The 16,959-nt window shown below is 38.8% G+C and overlaps 1 protein-coding gene across 2 annotated transcripts in view; it reads left to right on the top strand.

Moving 5' to 3' along the window:
• LOC119916229 (potassium voltage-gated channel subfamily C member 1-like) overlaps positions 1-16,959 on the top strand; it is a 50,995-nt gene that overhangs the window by 22,519 nt on the left and 11,517 nt on the right. Inside the window, exons 3-5 of one of the 2 annotated variants that reach the window (XM_038736163.1) lie at positions 4,851-5,832; positions 7,277-7,471; positions 8,416-8,544. In XM_038736163.1, the coding sequence (XP_038592091.1) occupies positions 4,851-5,832; positions 7,277-7,471; positions 8,416-8,537 (1,299 nt within the window). In that variant the 3' untranslated portion in view covers positions 8,538-8,544. The remainder of the gene's footprint in view (positions 1-4,850; positions 5,833-7,276; positions 7,472-8,415; positions 8,545-16,959) is intronic. The other variant, XM_038736164.1, reaches the window with a different exon arrangement.

The following is a 16,959-nucleotide window of genomic DNA, read 5'->3' as shown; positions in this document are numbered from 1 at the left end:
TTTGTTTCATCAGCAATAATATTGTGTGGTGGCTTTTAACTAGCATGGTCAAACTAATGGTACAGTGCAGTACTGTAAAGCTGCACTAAGCATGTTAATGTTAAGTCAACCTAGTGTTAGTGTGCACCTTTTCTCAGTCCTGCGTGCATTTTTATTTTCATCTTTAGCTGTCATTGGTGAGTTTCTCTGTCATTTAGGAACGAGTTTTGTCTTTCAGTCTCAGGTTTTGAGATTGAAATATTGATGATATAATTTCCTGTGTGTATAAGATTTCCCACCAGAAAGAGGACGAACTGTCAACTCAGGAGAGGCTTTGCCATTGCATCACAAATCTCTGGTGTCTTTGCTATATTCATACTGTACCAGCTAGAAAAGAAAAGACATAATGCTTAGTAAATATTGTTTTGGAGTGGGAGTATGTTAATTCAGGAATGTCTGAGTAAATAATTGTTAATAATTGTTCAGGGCTCATTGTTTGGAAATGTGTCAAAATTATTTTATATAGATTTTTTTTTAAAGTATACAATGGTCTGGATAAAGTCTGATCAAAACTGTAGTTGAACCATTATTTTTGTTATGTATTTCTCTCAATTTTCTCTTTAGTTTCTATTTCCAGGTGCTTTTGGTTAAGAGATGACAAAAAGTATTTTCTTGCTGCATGAAACAAAACAGCTTTTCAATGTTTGCCATAGTTTAAAGTGATCTGCTCTGTTTAGAAAGTATTATTCAGTGATGATGAACCTTATGAATACTACGCCTGGTTAAACATAATTTTAACAGTATCTAATATATAGTGTATTTAAAGTGTCAGCTCAGCCTAAACAAAACTGTTTATTGGCAGAGATGCAGTGCACAAACAATTCAGCAGATACATTTAGCAAAGCAAAAATGAGATTATGTTGAAAATGTGCACCTCCACTGTCCATTAGATCACATGCAACCCAATCTTCTGCGTTGGGACACATGGTTTAGTGTCATTAGATGTGTTCTATTTGACATTAAAGTATATCTTGTCTAATGCAGCTTTGAGTCACGTTCATTCATTGCGATGTACTATGGACAAAATTTTCTAATATGAAGGAAAAACTTGGAACTCTCTCTGTCTCTCTGGTTGACAGTAGTGGCTTCTATGGCTAAGGCCTGTCATTTACTATTAGCCTTCCATCTCCTGATTGCTTTCCCTCGTTTCCTTTTTTTCTCACTCGTATTCTCATCATTTCTTTTGTGCTGTCTGTCCTTCTCCATTTCTTTTTAGAAGCCCTCTTTGCGTGACACACTCACATCACTTTGAGATCATCAGAATGATTAGCAACCTTAGTGTGTCATAGCAAAAACTTATGATACTTTCCTCTGTCAGTAACATGCTATTTTTTGTCATGCCCTGTCCTTTCTTCTGGATTCCTTCAACTTTTTTCTTTGCTCTTCCCTATACAATGATCCACATCGTCTGGCCCCCTTCTGTGTCTCCACCTGTGTAGCCTACATAGAAGATATGACATTACTACAGTTTTGCACAGGTGTAATGACAGCATTATTCCGGTCTAAAAGCACTGCAGCATGAAAAAACTCAGTTTGAGGACAGATCTCACACATCTAATCATCCTCAACATTTCAGCCTCATTACATCCTACAAGTACCAGCGCTGCTCATCTCCTCAGTCTAACCATTATTGTATTACTTACATCATTAATGTCATCGTAAGGAACAATAGCAACAGTAACATAAAAAAATAAGTGCATAACACTTCAGGGCAAAACTCTGCTCGTTGCCCTGATTTATACATTGAAGGTTTTCTGGTGCTCAGCCAATGAGGGAGCATCCTGAGCAGGTCCCGCTGCTGCTATCCTGCTTCCCTGGGACAGGGGGGCTGGTATGGGGTGTAGAGGTAGGAGGGTGATTGAGAACCTCAGTGTGTGTGTGTGTGTGTGTGTGTGTGTGTGTGTTTTCATGATACAGAGGGGGAGAGCACTGCAGCAATCTGAAAAAGTAGGTCAGACACCGACTAGCGAGAAACATAGCAGAGGAGAAAAGAGGTAGGGGAAGGAGAGGGAGAGGAAAAAAGGCGCGGAGGGTAGAGGGTTGTGAGAATGACAGAAGATAGAAAACCTGGAACAAACCTGATCATCTAAATTGTCAAACTATTTGGGATACAAAGAGATAAACATCATGTCTTGATTTACTTTGTAAAATAACTGTTCCCACTGCACCGTTAAACTGCTTCTGTAAAGGAATTTCTTTAAAGCAAAACATCATTCTGCTAACATAACAATCACTGTATTATGCTAATTTAGCAACAAATGGATACCAATGATAACAACTTAAACAACTTACAGATTGGACATTGACTTGTACCACATCGCTGACTTTCCTGGATGGTCACTTGTTTGGCTAAATGCTTGTCAGCTAATCTCCTCAAAAAATACAGTGGCTCGGAGTCTTCTGCTTAGTCTGTTTCTGTTATGAAAGCACTTTGAGAAAATATGTGTAGGCTCTCATCCAGTTTCCAATTCAAAGAAAAGCTGGGAGAGAGAAGCGAGACCTTTTAAGAAAAATAACTGAAACTGGTTCCCTGTATTTGCTAATTATATAATATTATAAGTCTTCCTCTGTTGCTCTTGATATTACGTAAGTGCATAATGTTGAAAATACACGGTGACACGCACAATACACTGAGGGTACTCAGGCTTCTTATATATATGGGCTCCACTCAAGTATGAATTACCTTTCTCTTTTGCTCTTCAGGCCATGTCTGTGTTTTATTATTTATTTGGTAAAGCACAAAGTATACTGCATCTATAAATACACTGCAGGGCTTGTAGGAATGGACTGCAAAAGGGAAAGATTGTGCAGTAGCCATGCACACACTGGGGTTATCACACTACTGTAATTGTTTTAGTGATAATTGAACAGGCTACAGAAGAATACTAAGCTTCAGATCACACAGTGCTGAAAAGAAATGGGAAATGGGAAAGTAAGCAAACCTGAAAAATAAACTCATTTAGAAAACAATTGTGGTGGAACAGTGTTATAACTTAGCTTCTTTTTTGCTTCCTGTCCAAGAAATGTACCCTGAGGACAATGTTTCGGAAGTGAACAAGCAAACATGGAGCTGTAGGACAGTGTAGTATAGAAAGGATGCCACTTGTAGAAAGTGTGCTTATACAACATTCCCAAGATGTGGAAGTGGATAAAGGCAAATGCCAATAGAAACATTTCAATTTGAAACAGGGATTTTTTTGTATGTCCTTTTTTAGGGGGGCGGGGGGGTTACAGTAGTATTGTTAGTACATTTGTGACACAAAATTATTTATGTTCTGTTGTACAAGCAGGGAAACATTTAAATTACACCTAACAGACAGGTTTGGGTAACTCAAATGCACCTAACATTTTGTATTTGTGCAGTTAATACAGCCGTAATTTTATGGATCATTCGATGCTTCCAAGATTTTGAAAACTTGTTTTGCTCAACAAAAAATTCCTCGGGAGCAGGTAGAAGAACAACAAAACATTCCAGAAATCTAATTTTAACTGAAGTCTAACTTGAACAGCCAAGTCAAGTAGTCTGTGAATGATGAAGTGATGCTACCCAAAGCACCTGCAACTTACTTGGGCCGTCAATCAAGTGAAGGGCCAGGAGCTTTACCACTAAGCTGCTGTCGTGGAATGCAAAAAGAAAAGTATCAGTTTTAAAAATTGCAGCTTTCTAAATATTAAAAATCAAGATTTCAAAGTAACTTACATAAGTCAGATGTTTGCTTGCAGGGTCTGACATCATACTTTGTAAACAAACATATGTGTGCTGGAAAACTGCAGGTCACTTTAACTTTTGCACCAATCTCATGTTTTGAGAATCACTACACAGAACACACAGTGAGCTGTGGGATTTCTCACTCATTTACTGGGCTGTGGCATACAGATTATCAGTTGTTTATTGATCCTTTTTTTCATTTTCAACCCTCCATCCTATCCTGGGTCCTCTCTGGTAGAGTACCACAAATAAGTTAGTAATATTATTTTATCCTTTTTGTATCTATTTTTCTCTTTTGTAGTCAGGATTACATTTGTGTGTTGCGATTTTCTCCGTATGCTGTGTAGATCAGAGGTTTTAAGAAGTCCTCCCAGAAATCTTGGCCAGGACTCTAAGGTTTTGGGTCAGGTAGGGGTCGGGTCTCTATATGCAACTATAACGTTTCAGTAACCTGTTTATATATATATTTGTTTTGACCTTTTAAACTCATAGTACTATAAAAAAATTAAACACCTTATAATAACTGTAAGTCATCACTTCCTGATGGCATATGATATGACATGATACTGACAGCACACGTATTTCTATGGCTTCATCATTCATCACAGTCATTTATGATCATTTATGATATTTGATATTTGATCAAGCCTAATGAATGTGATTATCCTTTGACTTTGGTCAAACCGGTCAAAAGTTCTTTTTAGGGCAGGTCCACTTGCCCTCTGGTCTGGTACAAAACAGGTCTTTGTCTTTTTTGAAAATTAACACACAGAATAGGTCCAACATTTTGGATGTGAAGACCTCAATGTAGGTGACCATTACAAAGTGAGAAGCAGTGAGTGGAAGTTTTCCGTACAGTAGGCCAGTTTTCCATACGTGCTATAGTGTGTGTATGTAGTTGGGTCGCAAATACACCAGTTGTTTTTCTCTGCTGTTGGCTTGAGGTTTCAAACTTCACCAGTGCTGTAATTTTTCTTTATGCTTTTCTATGTTCTCTTTGCCTTGCTGAATTTTATTGATTTGCAACTGACTCTTTCTCCTTCCCTCACTTTCTTTTTCTGCTTTCTCTTCTTTCTGTTTGCTGTTTTTTTCTTTCTTCCAGTATGTGGCATTTGGCTCCCTATTCTTCATCCTCATCTCCATCTCCACTTTCTGCATGGAGACGCATGAGGCCTTCAACACCATCCTCAACAAGACAGAGAACGTAACGGTGGGCAACATGACCCATGAGGAGATTGTGTACGAGGTGGTGACTGACAGCTGGTTGACATACGTGGAGGGTGTGTGTGTCATTTGGTTCACCATTGAGGTCCTGCTGCGAGTCACCTTCTGCCCAGACAAGCTTGAATTCTTCAAAAGCTCCCTCAACATCATCGACTTTGTCGCCATCCTGCCCTTCTATCTGGAGGTGGGCCTAAGTGGTCTGTCCTCCAAAGCTGCCAAGGATGTCCTGGGATTCCTCCGTGTTGTCAGATTCGTCCGTATCCTCCGAATCTTCAAGCTGACCCGCCACTTTGTGGGTCTCCGTGTCCTTGGCCACACCCTTCGTGCCAGCACCAATGAATTCCTCCTGCTTATCATCTTCTTAGCCCTTGGTGTCCTCATCTTTGCCACTATGATCTACTATGCTGAACGAATTGGCGCCGACCCAGATGACCCAACTGCCAGTGCCCACACCAACTTTAAGAACATTCCCATTGGGTTTTGGTGGGCCGTTGTGACCATGACCACGCTGGGCTATGGAGATATGTACCCGGAGACGTGGTCAGGCATGCTGGTAGGTGCGCTGTGTGCCTTGGCTGGTGTGCTGACCATTGCTATGCCTGTACCTGTAATTGTCAACAACTTCGGCATGTACTACTCTCTGGCAATGGCCAAACAAAAGCTGCCCAAAAAGAAGAATAAACATATCCCCCGAGCACCCCAACCAGGGTCCCCCAACTATTGCAAGCCAGATGCCCTGGCTATGGCTACCGCATCACCGCAAAGGATCTTGGGAAATGTCCTAGGTGGAGTGATGGGGTCTGGAGGCATAGGGGGTGACTGTCCTCTCGCCCAAGAAGAAATTATAGAGATTAACAGAGGTGAGAGATTTTTTAAATTATTTTGGAAACAAATTTAATTTTTAAATTATGTTTTTACAGTTGAAAAAGTATGTGTATTCGAGTGTCAGATTGCTCTAATTTTTGTTGGAGAGAGAAATGTGCAAGTTGAAGTGATCACAGTTTGTAAGTAAATTGGGTAAACCTGACCTAGTATGCGTCTAGGAAATATGACACACTCAGTCATGATTTCATTGGTCTGGAGGAAGATTAGGGTGCCAACGTGTCAAGAGAAAGAAACGGGAATATTATGAAGATGCATAGTTGATTCTGGATCCACCCTGGAGAAATCACTGGCCCATCAGAACTCATGTGTAATTTATGATCAACTGGTAGGTCCACAGTTGCCTTAAGGCGCCCATCTGCCAGTGAAGAACAAACACTATGGAAGGAAAATGAACTCAATTATCTATTAAAACAGCTTAATGCATCTTAATTTGGGCTGACTTCACATATTTTCTCTCTGGCATTAGCAGTAAAATCACGATGAGAGGTAATTTGGCTCTTTGTTTGCTTTTTACATGCTGTAGCATCAGGCGTCAGTCACATGCAACAGTAATGCACCTTTAATGCATTACTTTACTACCTTAGTCATAAGTGGGCCAGAAAATATTGGTTTCATCAGTGCTTTTACTACATCCTGTCTGCTTGGCTTTCATCCAGTCTAAAAAGGTTTCTTGTAGGTTGTGTCAGTAGATTTTTTAGTAGGAAGTTGTAGGCCTATTATTCAAAATGTTGACAACCGGCTCTGCAGTATCACCACCACATGCTCCAACATAACACAGAACAACACACTCGTTTCATAACATATTTTAACATAATGCCTCACAGAACATGTGGGTGACTGCAGTCATTCTCAATCATAAGTGAACATTAGATATTTGACAGCTTTACAGGGGCAGCTCTCTGACTCAAACAATGTTCAGGCCGACTGAATATATAAATGTAGTGATTACTTTCTTGAAATAATACCACGTTACCATGTTACCAGAGCATAAAGCAAAAAACATCCAAAAATTTACAGTGATGTGAATAGTTTTCCTAGGAAACCACCTAAAAACATTTTTTTTAATAAATGTGCAGACCAATTAATCGGCAGATTATTCCAGCACTAGTCTGTGGTATTTAATATTAAATTTATAGTGACCTTATGGTAATGATGAATTATTTTGCCGTGTCATCATTTGCTAATAATAATCCTTTTGTAGTGTATACTTTGGTGACTATTAACATACCTCAAAATGCCAATCTGCAATAGAAAATCTATTGCTTCATTTCATTTTCTCACACTTGATCAATAAAAAGTAGTACTTCTTAAGTTATGAATGCATTTTTGATAAAGAAGACACGCATGCTTCTGAATGATTTTCGCATAATTCTCCTATATGTGGTTTCCCCCTATGCTTTGCCCCCACCTTCCCTCTAGATTCCAAGCAGAACGGTGATGCAGCCTCAGCCGCCCTGGCTAACGAGGACTGCCCCACCATTGACCAGGTGCTGAGCCCGGACGAGAGGAGCCCTATTGGGCGAGGGCCTACTCGGGAACGCTACCAGCAGGACCGCGCCTGCTTCCTGCTCAACACCAGGGAATTCCGTGCCACAGATGGGAATGTGCGGAAAGGTACGTTTCACACCAGGAGATGGATACATAAACATGAACATCTTACATAAACAGATCCACACAGCAAGATGCCAGGCACAGCATACTGTAAACATATATATTATATAAGTAATATATATGAGCACACATAGGTAACTGTATGTATATAAGATCAGATCCAAACATTTAGGAAAGGTGGGTTGGATAGGAGAGAACACATTAAACTGTCTTTGGAAACTACAGATAGAAGGGCTCCAATCACAGCTAGCAGCAAAACATACACACATATACAGTTAAACAGTTACAACACATGCATATAGCTCTTCTGCTCTGCTCTATTTGTTTCCACCTCTTCACATTCATGCTGTCCGTGTTTCCATCACCGCTTGGTATCACATTTCATTTCTTCTGTCAGACAAGATTTTCTATCCCTCTACGTCTCTCCTTTTTCTTTCTCATCCTCTTCCATCTTTCCATGGTGTCCGTGAATTTAGTTGTGTCGCATAATGTCACATTCTTTCTCATGAACGATCTCTGTCTTTCTCTGTCTTCTGGACTCAGACAGTTGACCATGCATTAATTTACTTCTCGTCACTTCTGTTTCTCCCTCTCTGTTTCTCTCTCCCTTGCCTTGCATTGTCCTTTTTATTTTGATCTGCCCCCCACCTCCGTGATGACTTTTCCTCCCTAACCTGCTGCACATTTTCCCTCCCAACCCCCTTCCTCCTCTGCCCCATCTTTAATCCAATGCCCTCATTTTCCACTTCTTTTCCTTTGTGCTACACTTTGTAACTCCCTTCCTCCCTTTTTTTTTCACCCCATGTGCATTACCTTCGTGCCCATGAAAACCTGACACCTTGATTCATTGACTACTTCAATCCAACCACCACTACCGCCAACCTGCACCAAAACACTCCCTTACACTCCCTCCAAACTTTCAACACCTCCTGTTGACAACAAACTAGAGGCAGCAGCGCTGGCACCCAGCCCAGACTCCCCTCTGACTGAGGATTGGTATAAGATGGAAGGGTCTCTGTTACAGCAGGACCTCAATGCAAACTCCACCTCCTCCTGGATCAAACCATAGGCCAGAGGTAACACTGAAAAAAAGTTAAATATAAAGGAGCCCGTAGCCTAGCCAACTTTTGACTGAAAACATACAGAAATTTTGATCCGGCTCTCCATGACACATGACATAGCATGTTTTGCAGTTGCACAAACTACACTGCACCAGTACAGCACCCACTTTAACACAGACACAGCTACACACTATGCATGAATTCAAGTCACAGATACACCACCATTTCCACAGTGTTGTGTCTATATGTTTGAGATTGAAGTGTCACTCGTGAAGAGTCTTTTCTGTGCCTGAAAGTGTGCTGGCAATTTAAGGTGTTAAATTAAGAGATTGATTCAAACAGTTGAGCTAAGATTAGGTAGTGCTTAAATCTAAATATTAGGGTTTGGGTGGCAAATGGCATTTTAGGACTCATCATCTGATTTGTGAGCTATTTTATCTGATGAAACCTAACCTCAGCCCAATATCCTACCTGCATACAAATTTGCTTCATTATGATTTTGTGAACAATAAACAATGTACAAGGTATAAAAAAAACTTGGAAAGAAAATGGGATTACTCTGTGATATACACCCATAATGAGTAGTGTGCACAAATATGTGTACATATGTGTCTGTGTGAGAGCTTAAAACTTGCATCCACTCGAGAGTGCAAGAGCGCGTCCGTGTGGGCGTGCATGTGTGCAAATACATCCAGAAGCTCAAGTGAAAATAACCCAGTTGTTCCTGTGTCAATAACTAATAAAACAGAGACTGAAGAAGATAGAACGGGAACAGCGGGTCACGTTGTTGTCTGATGTGCCTCTGTGTTGTTGTTGTCTCTCTCTTCAGGTTGTGTCATATCACGCGTGTGTATGTGGGCTTTTTCATTCTTACATGTTATACACTGCGTCTCTGTCCTCTCAATGCCGTCTGAGTGTTGTGTTTGTGCTGTTGTGTGTGGCTTAATTTTGTTTTCCCCTTCTACTGTGTTTATTCGTGTTACTCCCTACCCCACGGGCCTCCACCGTGGCGAACAAAAGCACACACTACAATTTAGAAAGATCTTGCCTTGACAAATACAATCTTTTTACAGATGTGTGTATGTACATGTACTCATGCACAGTTTAAACTCACAAGCTCATCAGGCATTTACTGAACCTTCAGTGGCACTTATTCCTTCTATGACTGAATTCATTTCAGGCTCAAAGATGTGCATACTTACATGTACATATGTGGTATTTTATGTAAAATCAATTGGCCAGAGTCACACAGTTGTGACAATGAGGGTCAAGGTCCAAGGTCACTGGGGTCAGCGGAGCCATCCAGGTCAAGGGATAGTACCTCTTGAAACATGCCACGCTTAAAACAAGCAAACATTTTTTAAAACTGTTATCATGCAGTTCCTTGCTTGAGCTTTGTAAACAAAGCCAGTTATCACAAATACGTATTTAAAAAATACTGTGTTGTGAGCGTGTAATGGGTCTGAAATACTACTCCCATGGCCACATATCTGTGCTTTCAGTGCCTCGTGTAGACCAAAGTTCAGGATCTTATATTTGTACTGTGGAGACCTGGATAGAAATCAAAAGGGTTATAAGCTGCACTCGGTGACTGAAACACTTACACACTTACTGACTGGACAAACACTATGACAGATTTGATTGAAAAGTGGCTACATGCTGTCTAAGGTAAGCAAGCCTTGAGCTGACAAAGCCCTTCACTTAGAGCTCCCTGACATTGCTTCAGTTTCAGTTATTTTTATATATAAACTGCAGTTTAAGTGCTACAACAATCCCTCTTTAAAGCAAATCAGGAGTCCAATGAAGAAAATACATGCTACAGATAGGACGAGTCTTCAAGGTTTGGGCTTCATGCAGAAAAGTTCTACACTGTAATTCATATACTTTGGTTGGGTTGGGGATCTATAATAGTCCTTGTTTCCTAGTTTGTCTGAAATAATATGTTGAACCTTATACACTGGAGAAAGAGATTGCTCTGGTGCTTACAGTAAATACCATAGAAATTTGATCTTACCATCTCTGGCATCTGGAACCTGATTCTTAGGCATTTGATAATGAGGTCATGTGTGTGCAGCCCTGTGATAGACACATGAGCTGTCCAGGGTGTAGCCCACCACCGTCGTTACACGATTAACAATCAGTTTGAAAAATATGTGATTTAGCTCAAGACAGACAAAATGAGCGAAAAACACTGGGTTTATGTTAGTGAATGTCCCTGTTCTCCAGTGATAAGAAATGTTCTCCTTCTTGTTTTTAAAGAGGGATTCTCATGCTGTCTAAAACTCATTCTTGTGTGCTTCAGTTGTGATTTATTTCGTAGATACAAGCGTAAGATGTCTTTGCCAACTTATTTTATTAGCTTTTCAGTTTCTTCTCTGTGATTGTTGGCCATTTGACTTCCTATGCACCCAATGCAATATGCATGTCTCACTAAGGTCAAACGGTCAATCACCTCTTTGATTGCCCACTCCCAATTGCTCCTCCAGACCTCCTTAAAGGGTCTTAGCCTGCCTCTCTTTCTCTCTCCCTCTGAACTCTCTCTCTCAGTTCCTCACTTTATGTGTACGAGTTGTTTTATTCTTTTATTTCCTGTGTTTCTAACATAGTGTTCATCTTTTGTAGAGATTTGTGTCCATGTGTTGTATTGTGAATACTTTATGTTTTCAATGTGCGTAGGATTCAGTTATATTTATTTCGAATGAACATACTTTGCTGTTGTTTGTGGTTATGGTATGGTTTTTTTCTTAATGTCTTTGAGTTTTGTACAACTGTGTTTTGTTGTTTCATGTTTTGACTTCCCCTATGTTCTTCCTGTGGTCTCCTTAGAGTTTCACCGTCACCTACTATCTCTTCTTTGAATTGGAATGATAAAGGAAATTGCCAACAAAACAGTCAAATTAATTCACATAAAAATGGCACAAATCTCTCTGGTTCAGGATATTCTCAAGGACTTATTTCGCAAAAACAAATCTCATTATTCATTACCAAATTCAACCACATCCATAGTATGAAAATGTATTTTTGACTCAAAGAACCCATAGAATAGGGAATACAGTTTTTGTTGAAAAACTCCCGCCACTCAGAAACCAACATAATTTTATGCATTTCAATTTAATATAGTATTATGTATAAACAAGCTGTTATATTTAATAGGGCTCATTAGCTCTTCATTCACATTTCATTCCACCCTTATTTCCCCTATCATTTACTATTAATAATTATGATATTGATAAGGATAGATTGTTGGTGGAATCATTTTTTGAGAGCAAAGGTTTTATGAGATTCACTATTTTGCCACAACAACATATATGTTGTTTCCTGAGTTATTCGTCACGACCAGTTTCTGCTGTAGACAATCTTTATGTTAAGTGACTCAGTCCAACAGGCTGCCACCAAATAAAACACACTAACTCTAAACCGTGCTCCTAACAGATTTTAATACATGTTTTATGTGGGAACACTTGTAAGTGTGTTCTCCTGTATGTCACTGTACTCTTAGAATCACAAACAGTGCGTCAAACTTGTTCTACATTGTCATGCATGTTCCATTGTGTGTAACAATATCACTGTTTGTTACTGTCACCTCATCACAACACTGCAAATATTCTTTTTTCTGGACCAGATTTTTACCTTATAAAATAAAAAATACATGATATGTACCTTATATTGGTATGTGCATATGATATATGTCTATGAATCAATGAAATATGTATGAGAAGTATATACATATTTATATAAAATATTAAATGGATTTGAGCTTTAATAAAAACAGCTGACTCATATAGGTCACACAGCTAACAAGAGGCTGCAGTATACGGTTGCATGTCATCTACTTTCCCCAATAGACCGCCAGGTACTGTATGGACACATTGTGGCTTCAGTAATGGTCATGAAGTGATCAATACATCGGGTAACAGGAGATCATACAGTCTTTAACAGGCAATTGATCCCATGTAAGAATGATCAGTATGTGGCCATGCCAAGAATAGCCTCCAAACAGTCAGCAAATCCTGTGTATCCACAGCAAGCAAGTCAAGTTTTTTGCCACCTACATACACAAAAGGATGATCAAGTCTATAATCTCGGTTCAGTCTGTTTAATTTGACATTATTATTTCCTTGGTAAACAGTCTGGTCAGAATATTTGCAGTTTTTTCCTCTTTTCCCTCTCCATAACCTTCTCCTTCTGTGATTAACATTCTCATTCTCCATCCCGTCCCCAGGCCGCCATTGCAGAGCAAGTGTAACTAAAGTCTGACTGTAGGTAGGTACGTACTCTCTCCATAGTGTAAATTAAGTGTGACATTGGGCAGGAGTTATGTCTTCACTGAATACAGTGACAGCTAGACTCAATATTTCCCCTGATAGACAATCCCAGAGCACAAAAACCCTGTTGATGTTGTTGTAAAGACAGTACTTAGCACAGTGAGGAGGAAGCTAGGAGACCGTGACAGACTGCTGTGGCTGAGACATGATTAGCTTTATAGACATTTATATTGTAATTCCTGAGATCTTTCCTTGTTTTGAGTGTTACTGGGCAATAGTTTTATACATCAGCAAAGACAAACTAAACCAGTCAGCTTCTGGTAGCAAAGCAGCCAGCCAAACTGGTCACTTAGAAATATCTGAAACTCATCAGAATGATGTTTCAGTCCTCTCTGCATGTTCTTCATCAGTTTCACCTTCATCTAATCAACAGATGGGAACTCCTTAACCATATTTTACTCATATTGCACTTGACAAGTGTTTTAAATCCTCTGATTTCAGAGTAAAAAGAGACAAATAAAGGACAAGTGTTCAAAGCAACAGAGCCAACATTAACAACATAATTAACTACCACTACTAAGTCTTAGTTTAAAGGAAGATCATAATGTATATGAACATACCGTTCTTAGTCTTTTTTCGTCTGGACTGTCTTCCCCTCCTTCTTTTTCTGTCTTCTCTGCATGCTGCACGCTGATTTTTTCTCAACACCAACAATAGAGCCAAAGGAATTTCTCAGCAGAAGCAAAACCTTTTTAGTACCTTCATATACGGGCCTCCCAATATTATTTTTATGAACTCCCATAAATCAAAGGTAGTACCCAAGTAAAGCAGTTCTTAATATTTAAGACAACTTGTAGAAAAATTTTCATATGAGCAGTTGGAACATTACTACAGTTGAATTGATATATAATATATGTTTATACCCGTTGTTTTATTTGATTTTATTTATAGTTGAACTTCTTTTAACAGCAGAAACAAGACATTAAAGCTACCTATTTCATAAAAACTCTACAACTCTGAAACTATTTAATGGGACATAAATTACACATCAGCATTTTGGTTTATCAGTTGCACACTGAATAAGGATTAGTTAAAGTTGGATCCTTCAGATTTCAGTCCTGGTTAATTTGCTGATGCCTGTAGCCTGCTGGCTAACACTGGCACATTTACAGAAATGTTGATTAATGTGCACTGTCCTTAAATAAATAAATGAGAAATGAGATGTTGGAGGTGTGCTGAATACGAATGTTGTCTTCAAGGGCATAGGTTTGGTCTCAACATTGTTAGGGACCAACAGTTCATAATTCATATCACTACATCTTCTATGGATTGACTATGTATATAATTTCATTTTTGGTCAAAATTATTGCTAGGGTCAATTCAGTGGTACTACCATCCCTACTAATTTCTACCCCCTTGGTTGTCTTGTTCTGTAGACACATTTCTGATCAATGATTGCGCTTGTAGTGATAAATATATTGAGTGTCTTGTGGCTGCTTAAAAATTAAAGCCAGCCCATATTCCATCAGTTTATTGCTCTTATTATGAAACAGCAGCAGTAGGATTTTCAATTTGTATTAGCAGGAACATGACTTAGCTCTGACACGTGTCAGATATATACATGAGATAAACAATAGATTGCTATAAGAGCTTTTTTGTCTGAATTCAGTAGCAAGCATTATTGTAATTCTGCAATATAAGCAGGTTAGGTTGTTTTTGACTACGTAGTATTTGTCCCTCTTGTTGTTGCCCCTCAACTCTGATTCAGCAAACATCACAAATATGGCTGTCATTTGATGCAACCTCACAATTTGTCCTGAAGGAGCTGAACTTGAGAATGAAGCAGCACCACAGATTGGCCAGACAGCTTCTCAGAAATCTTTGTATGACATGTAGCCTAAGAAACCCAGGGAAAATGCATCATCAATATTTTACTGAGTTGCCATCCAACTAATGTGCCTGAGCTAGTCAGAATAAAAAAAGGACTGTTATTTATGGTTGGCTCAAATGATGCGTAAGATAGAGTGGCGGAGTTGCCCGCTGTGCGGCACAGTATTTTGCCGTGTTTGTCCATTTCAGCAGGAAGGCACAAAGGACGTCATACTGTACCAATGGGTGTTCCTTGTTGTCTGTCCGTAACCCTGTGATGGTTGGAGTTTGACAAAAATATTCACTGTAACTTGGTAATTTCGTCACAAAGTACGTTAGCATTACAGCTTTATTACGTTACCTTAAAATGAAATGAAACACATTCCTAATAACACTGTAAAACTCCACCCATTTTGGGTCAGTTAGCCATTGTTAGGGCTACCTACCAATGGTGTTTTTCACTTCACCTGATGCAACAACACTCCGTCAGCACAGCACTATCTTGTCTGTGGCTGCTTACTACAGGGGGAATTCAACATCTTGCATGCTGTGTAACACAACAAAAATACAGTGGGAAAGGACACAAAGGCCAATGTGTTATTTCTTAAATAAATTGGTTATTGTAAACATACAATAAGTACTTCATACATACTACAGTCACTTGCACAAGTGACCCTGTCTTACCATGTGCCTTTTCCCTCTGTAAACAAAATGTGAACTGATATCCATTGCAGGATGCGATTACCGGGGGATAGGAAATGTTTTTAAATGTTGCAGGGAGGACATTTTTGTGTTGGCCATTTGAAGTTTGTTAGAACCAAAAGCAAATACTAAGGTGGCTGTATATGAAACATAATGCAAGTCAATTGATTATTCGACATATCTTTATCATTAGTATAGCTTTTTTACCTAAAACTTTATGTGGTCAACTCCTACACTGTATCAGTGATATATGAGTATTTGCTACTGTGTATTTGTGTAAAAACTGTATAGTTTTGGCCAAATAGTTGTCTAAAACACCTGAACATTAAACATTAAGCTTCACGTGATGAAATGTTGGGTGTTTTATTCAATAGGCCTACTGTAGGTTTTAAATTTTTTAACATCTAAGAATCTTTTGCTTTTCTGTTTAAAAAAAAAAAAAAGACACATCATAACTCGCATTTTCTTGTTTTGTCTTGTCTTGTCTGTCTTGTCTGTCTGTACTCGTCTGTCCTTTATATGTCTTTATGATTTGATAATGTTTTCAATTTCTTAAACTTCATTTATTCTCTCTTCATTTTGATTTCTTCTTATAACATCTTAAACCTCATGTCCATGTTTAAATGCTGTGTCATCTTCACAATAAACTACCTGTACATGGAACATTTGTCATAACATGTCCAAACATTTCAATTATGATTTCCTTTTATTTCATTTGCTATCATTGATATGTGATATCAAAACAATAACACATAATATGACCTAATGAATCAATCTATGGTTAAAATTATTTCCTTAAAGCAACGAGCTATGAGAAATCTCGCAGTCTCAGTAACATATCGGGAATGGCTGGGTCATCACTGCGGCTTGCTCCGATTACTAGCCCACCCTTTGAAACCTATGAGGCCCCAGGACCACTGCGCCGCTGTCGCTCCCCCATCCCCTCCATTTTGTAGCAGAAAGGGTGCTCATGATTGGATGATAAGAGATGTGGATTAGCTATGGACTGATCGCACTGAAGCCTCCATTCGGATTGTAAACTGTGCAAAAACAATAGCAATAACACAACATTAACTTGAATGTAAAAAGAATGACCTCTTGTCTTGTGAATCTAATGGTTGATGATGCATGCATCAGGTTAGCTGATGGGGTTGAATATGAAGTTTAGCTTTAAAGATACACTGTTAATTTAAATTATTAGAAGAAATGTAAAAAACAATAATATTTGGATTGTTTAGTAAATAAGATAGTATCAGAGGTTAAAAAACATTATGAAAACATGTGCACAGTTACCTTTTAAAAGTTAAGAATTAAGTGTGTAGATGGACATCCATTTTTAAGTATTCTGGACCAAACAAAACTGAGCTTACATCACTGTCCAGAGAAATGACCATGAAACAAGAATCTTCAGTTCATTTAGCCAAAGACAAAATTACATTTATAGATAATATTGACGTTGAATAGGTTTCTACTTTCTGTCTTTTGTGAATATTGATGTATGTACAGTGTAGACATCATTTTGGTAATTCTCTCTAAAAAAACAGACTCAGCTTCTATACGTGTCAGTGTTAACACTTCATTTTGTATCTTATTG

This window comes from Micropterus salmoides, unplaced genomic scaffold (assembly GCF_014851395.1).
Source record: "Micropterus salmoides isolate LMB-PRFRI ecotype aquatic unplaced genomic scaffold, ASM1485139v1 Ms_hic_scaffold_21, whole genome shotgun sequence".
NCBI lineage: Eukaryota > Metazoa > Chordata > Actinopteri > Centrarchiformes > Centrarchidae > Micropterus > Micropterus salmoides.
This window is presented reverse-complemented; position numbering and strand designations above follow the sequence as displayed.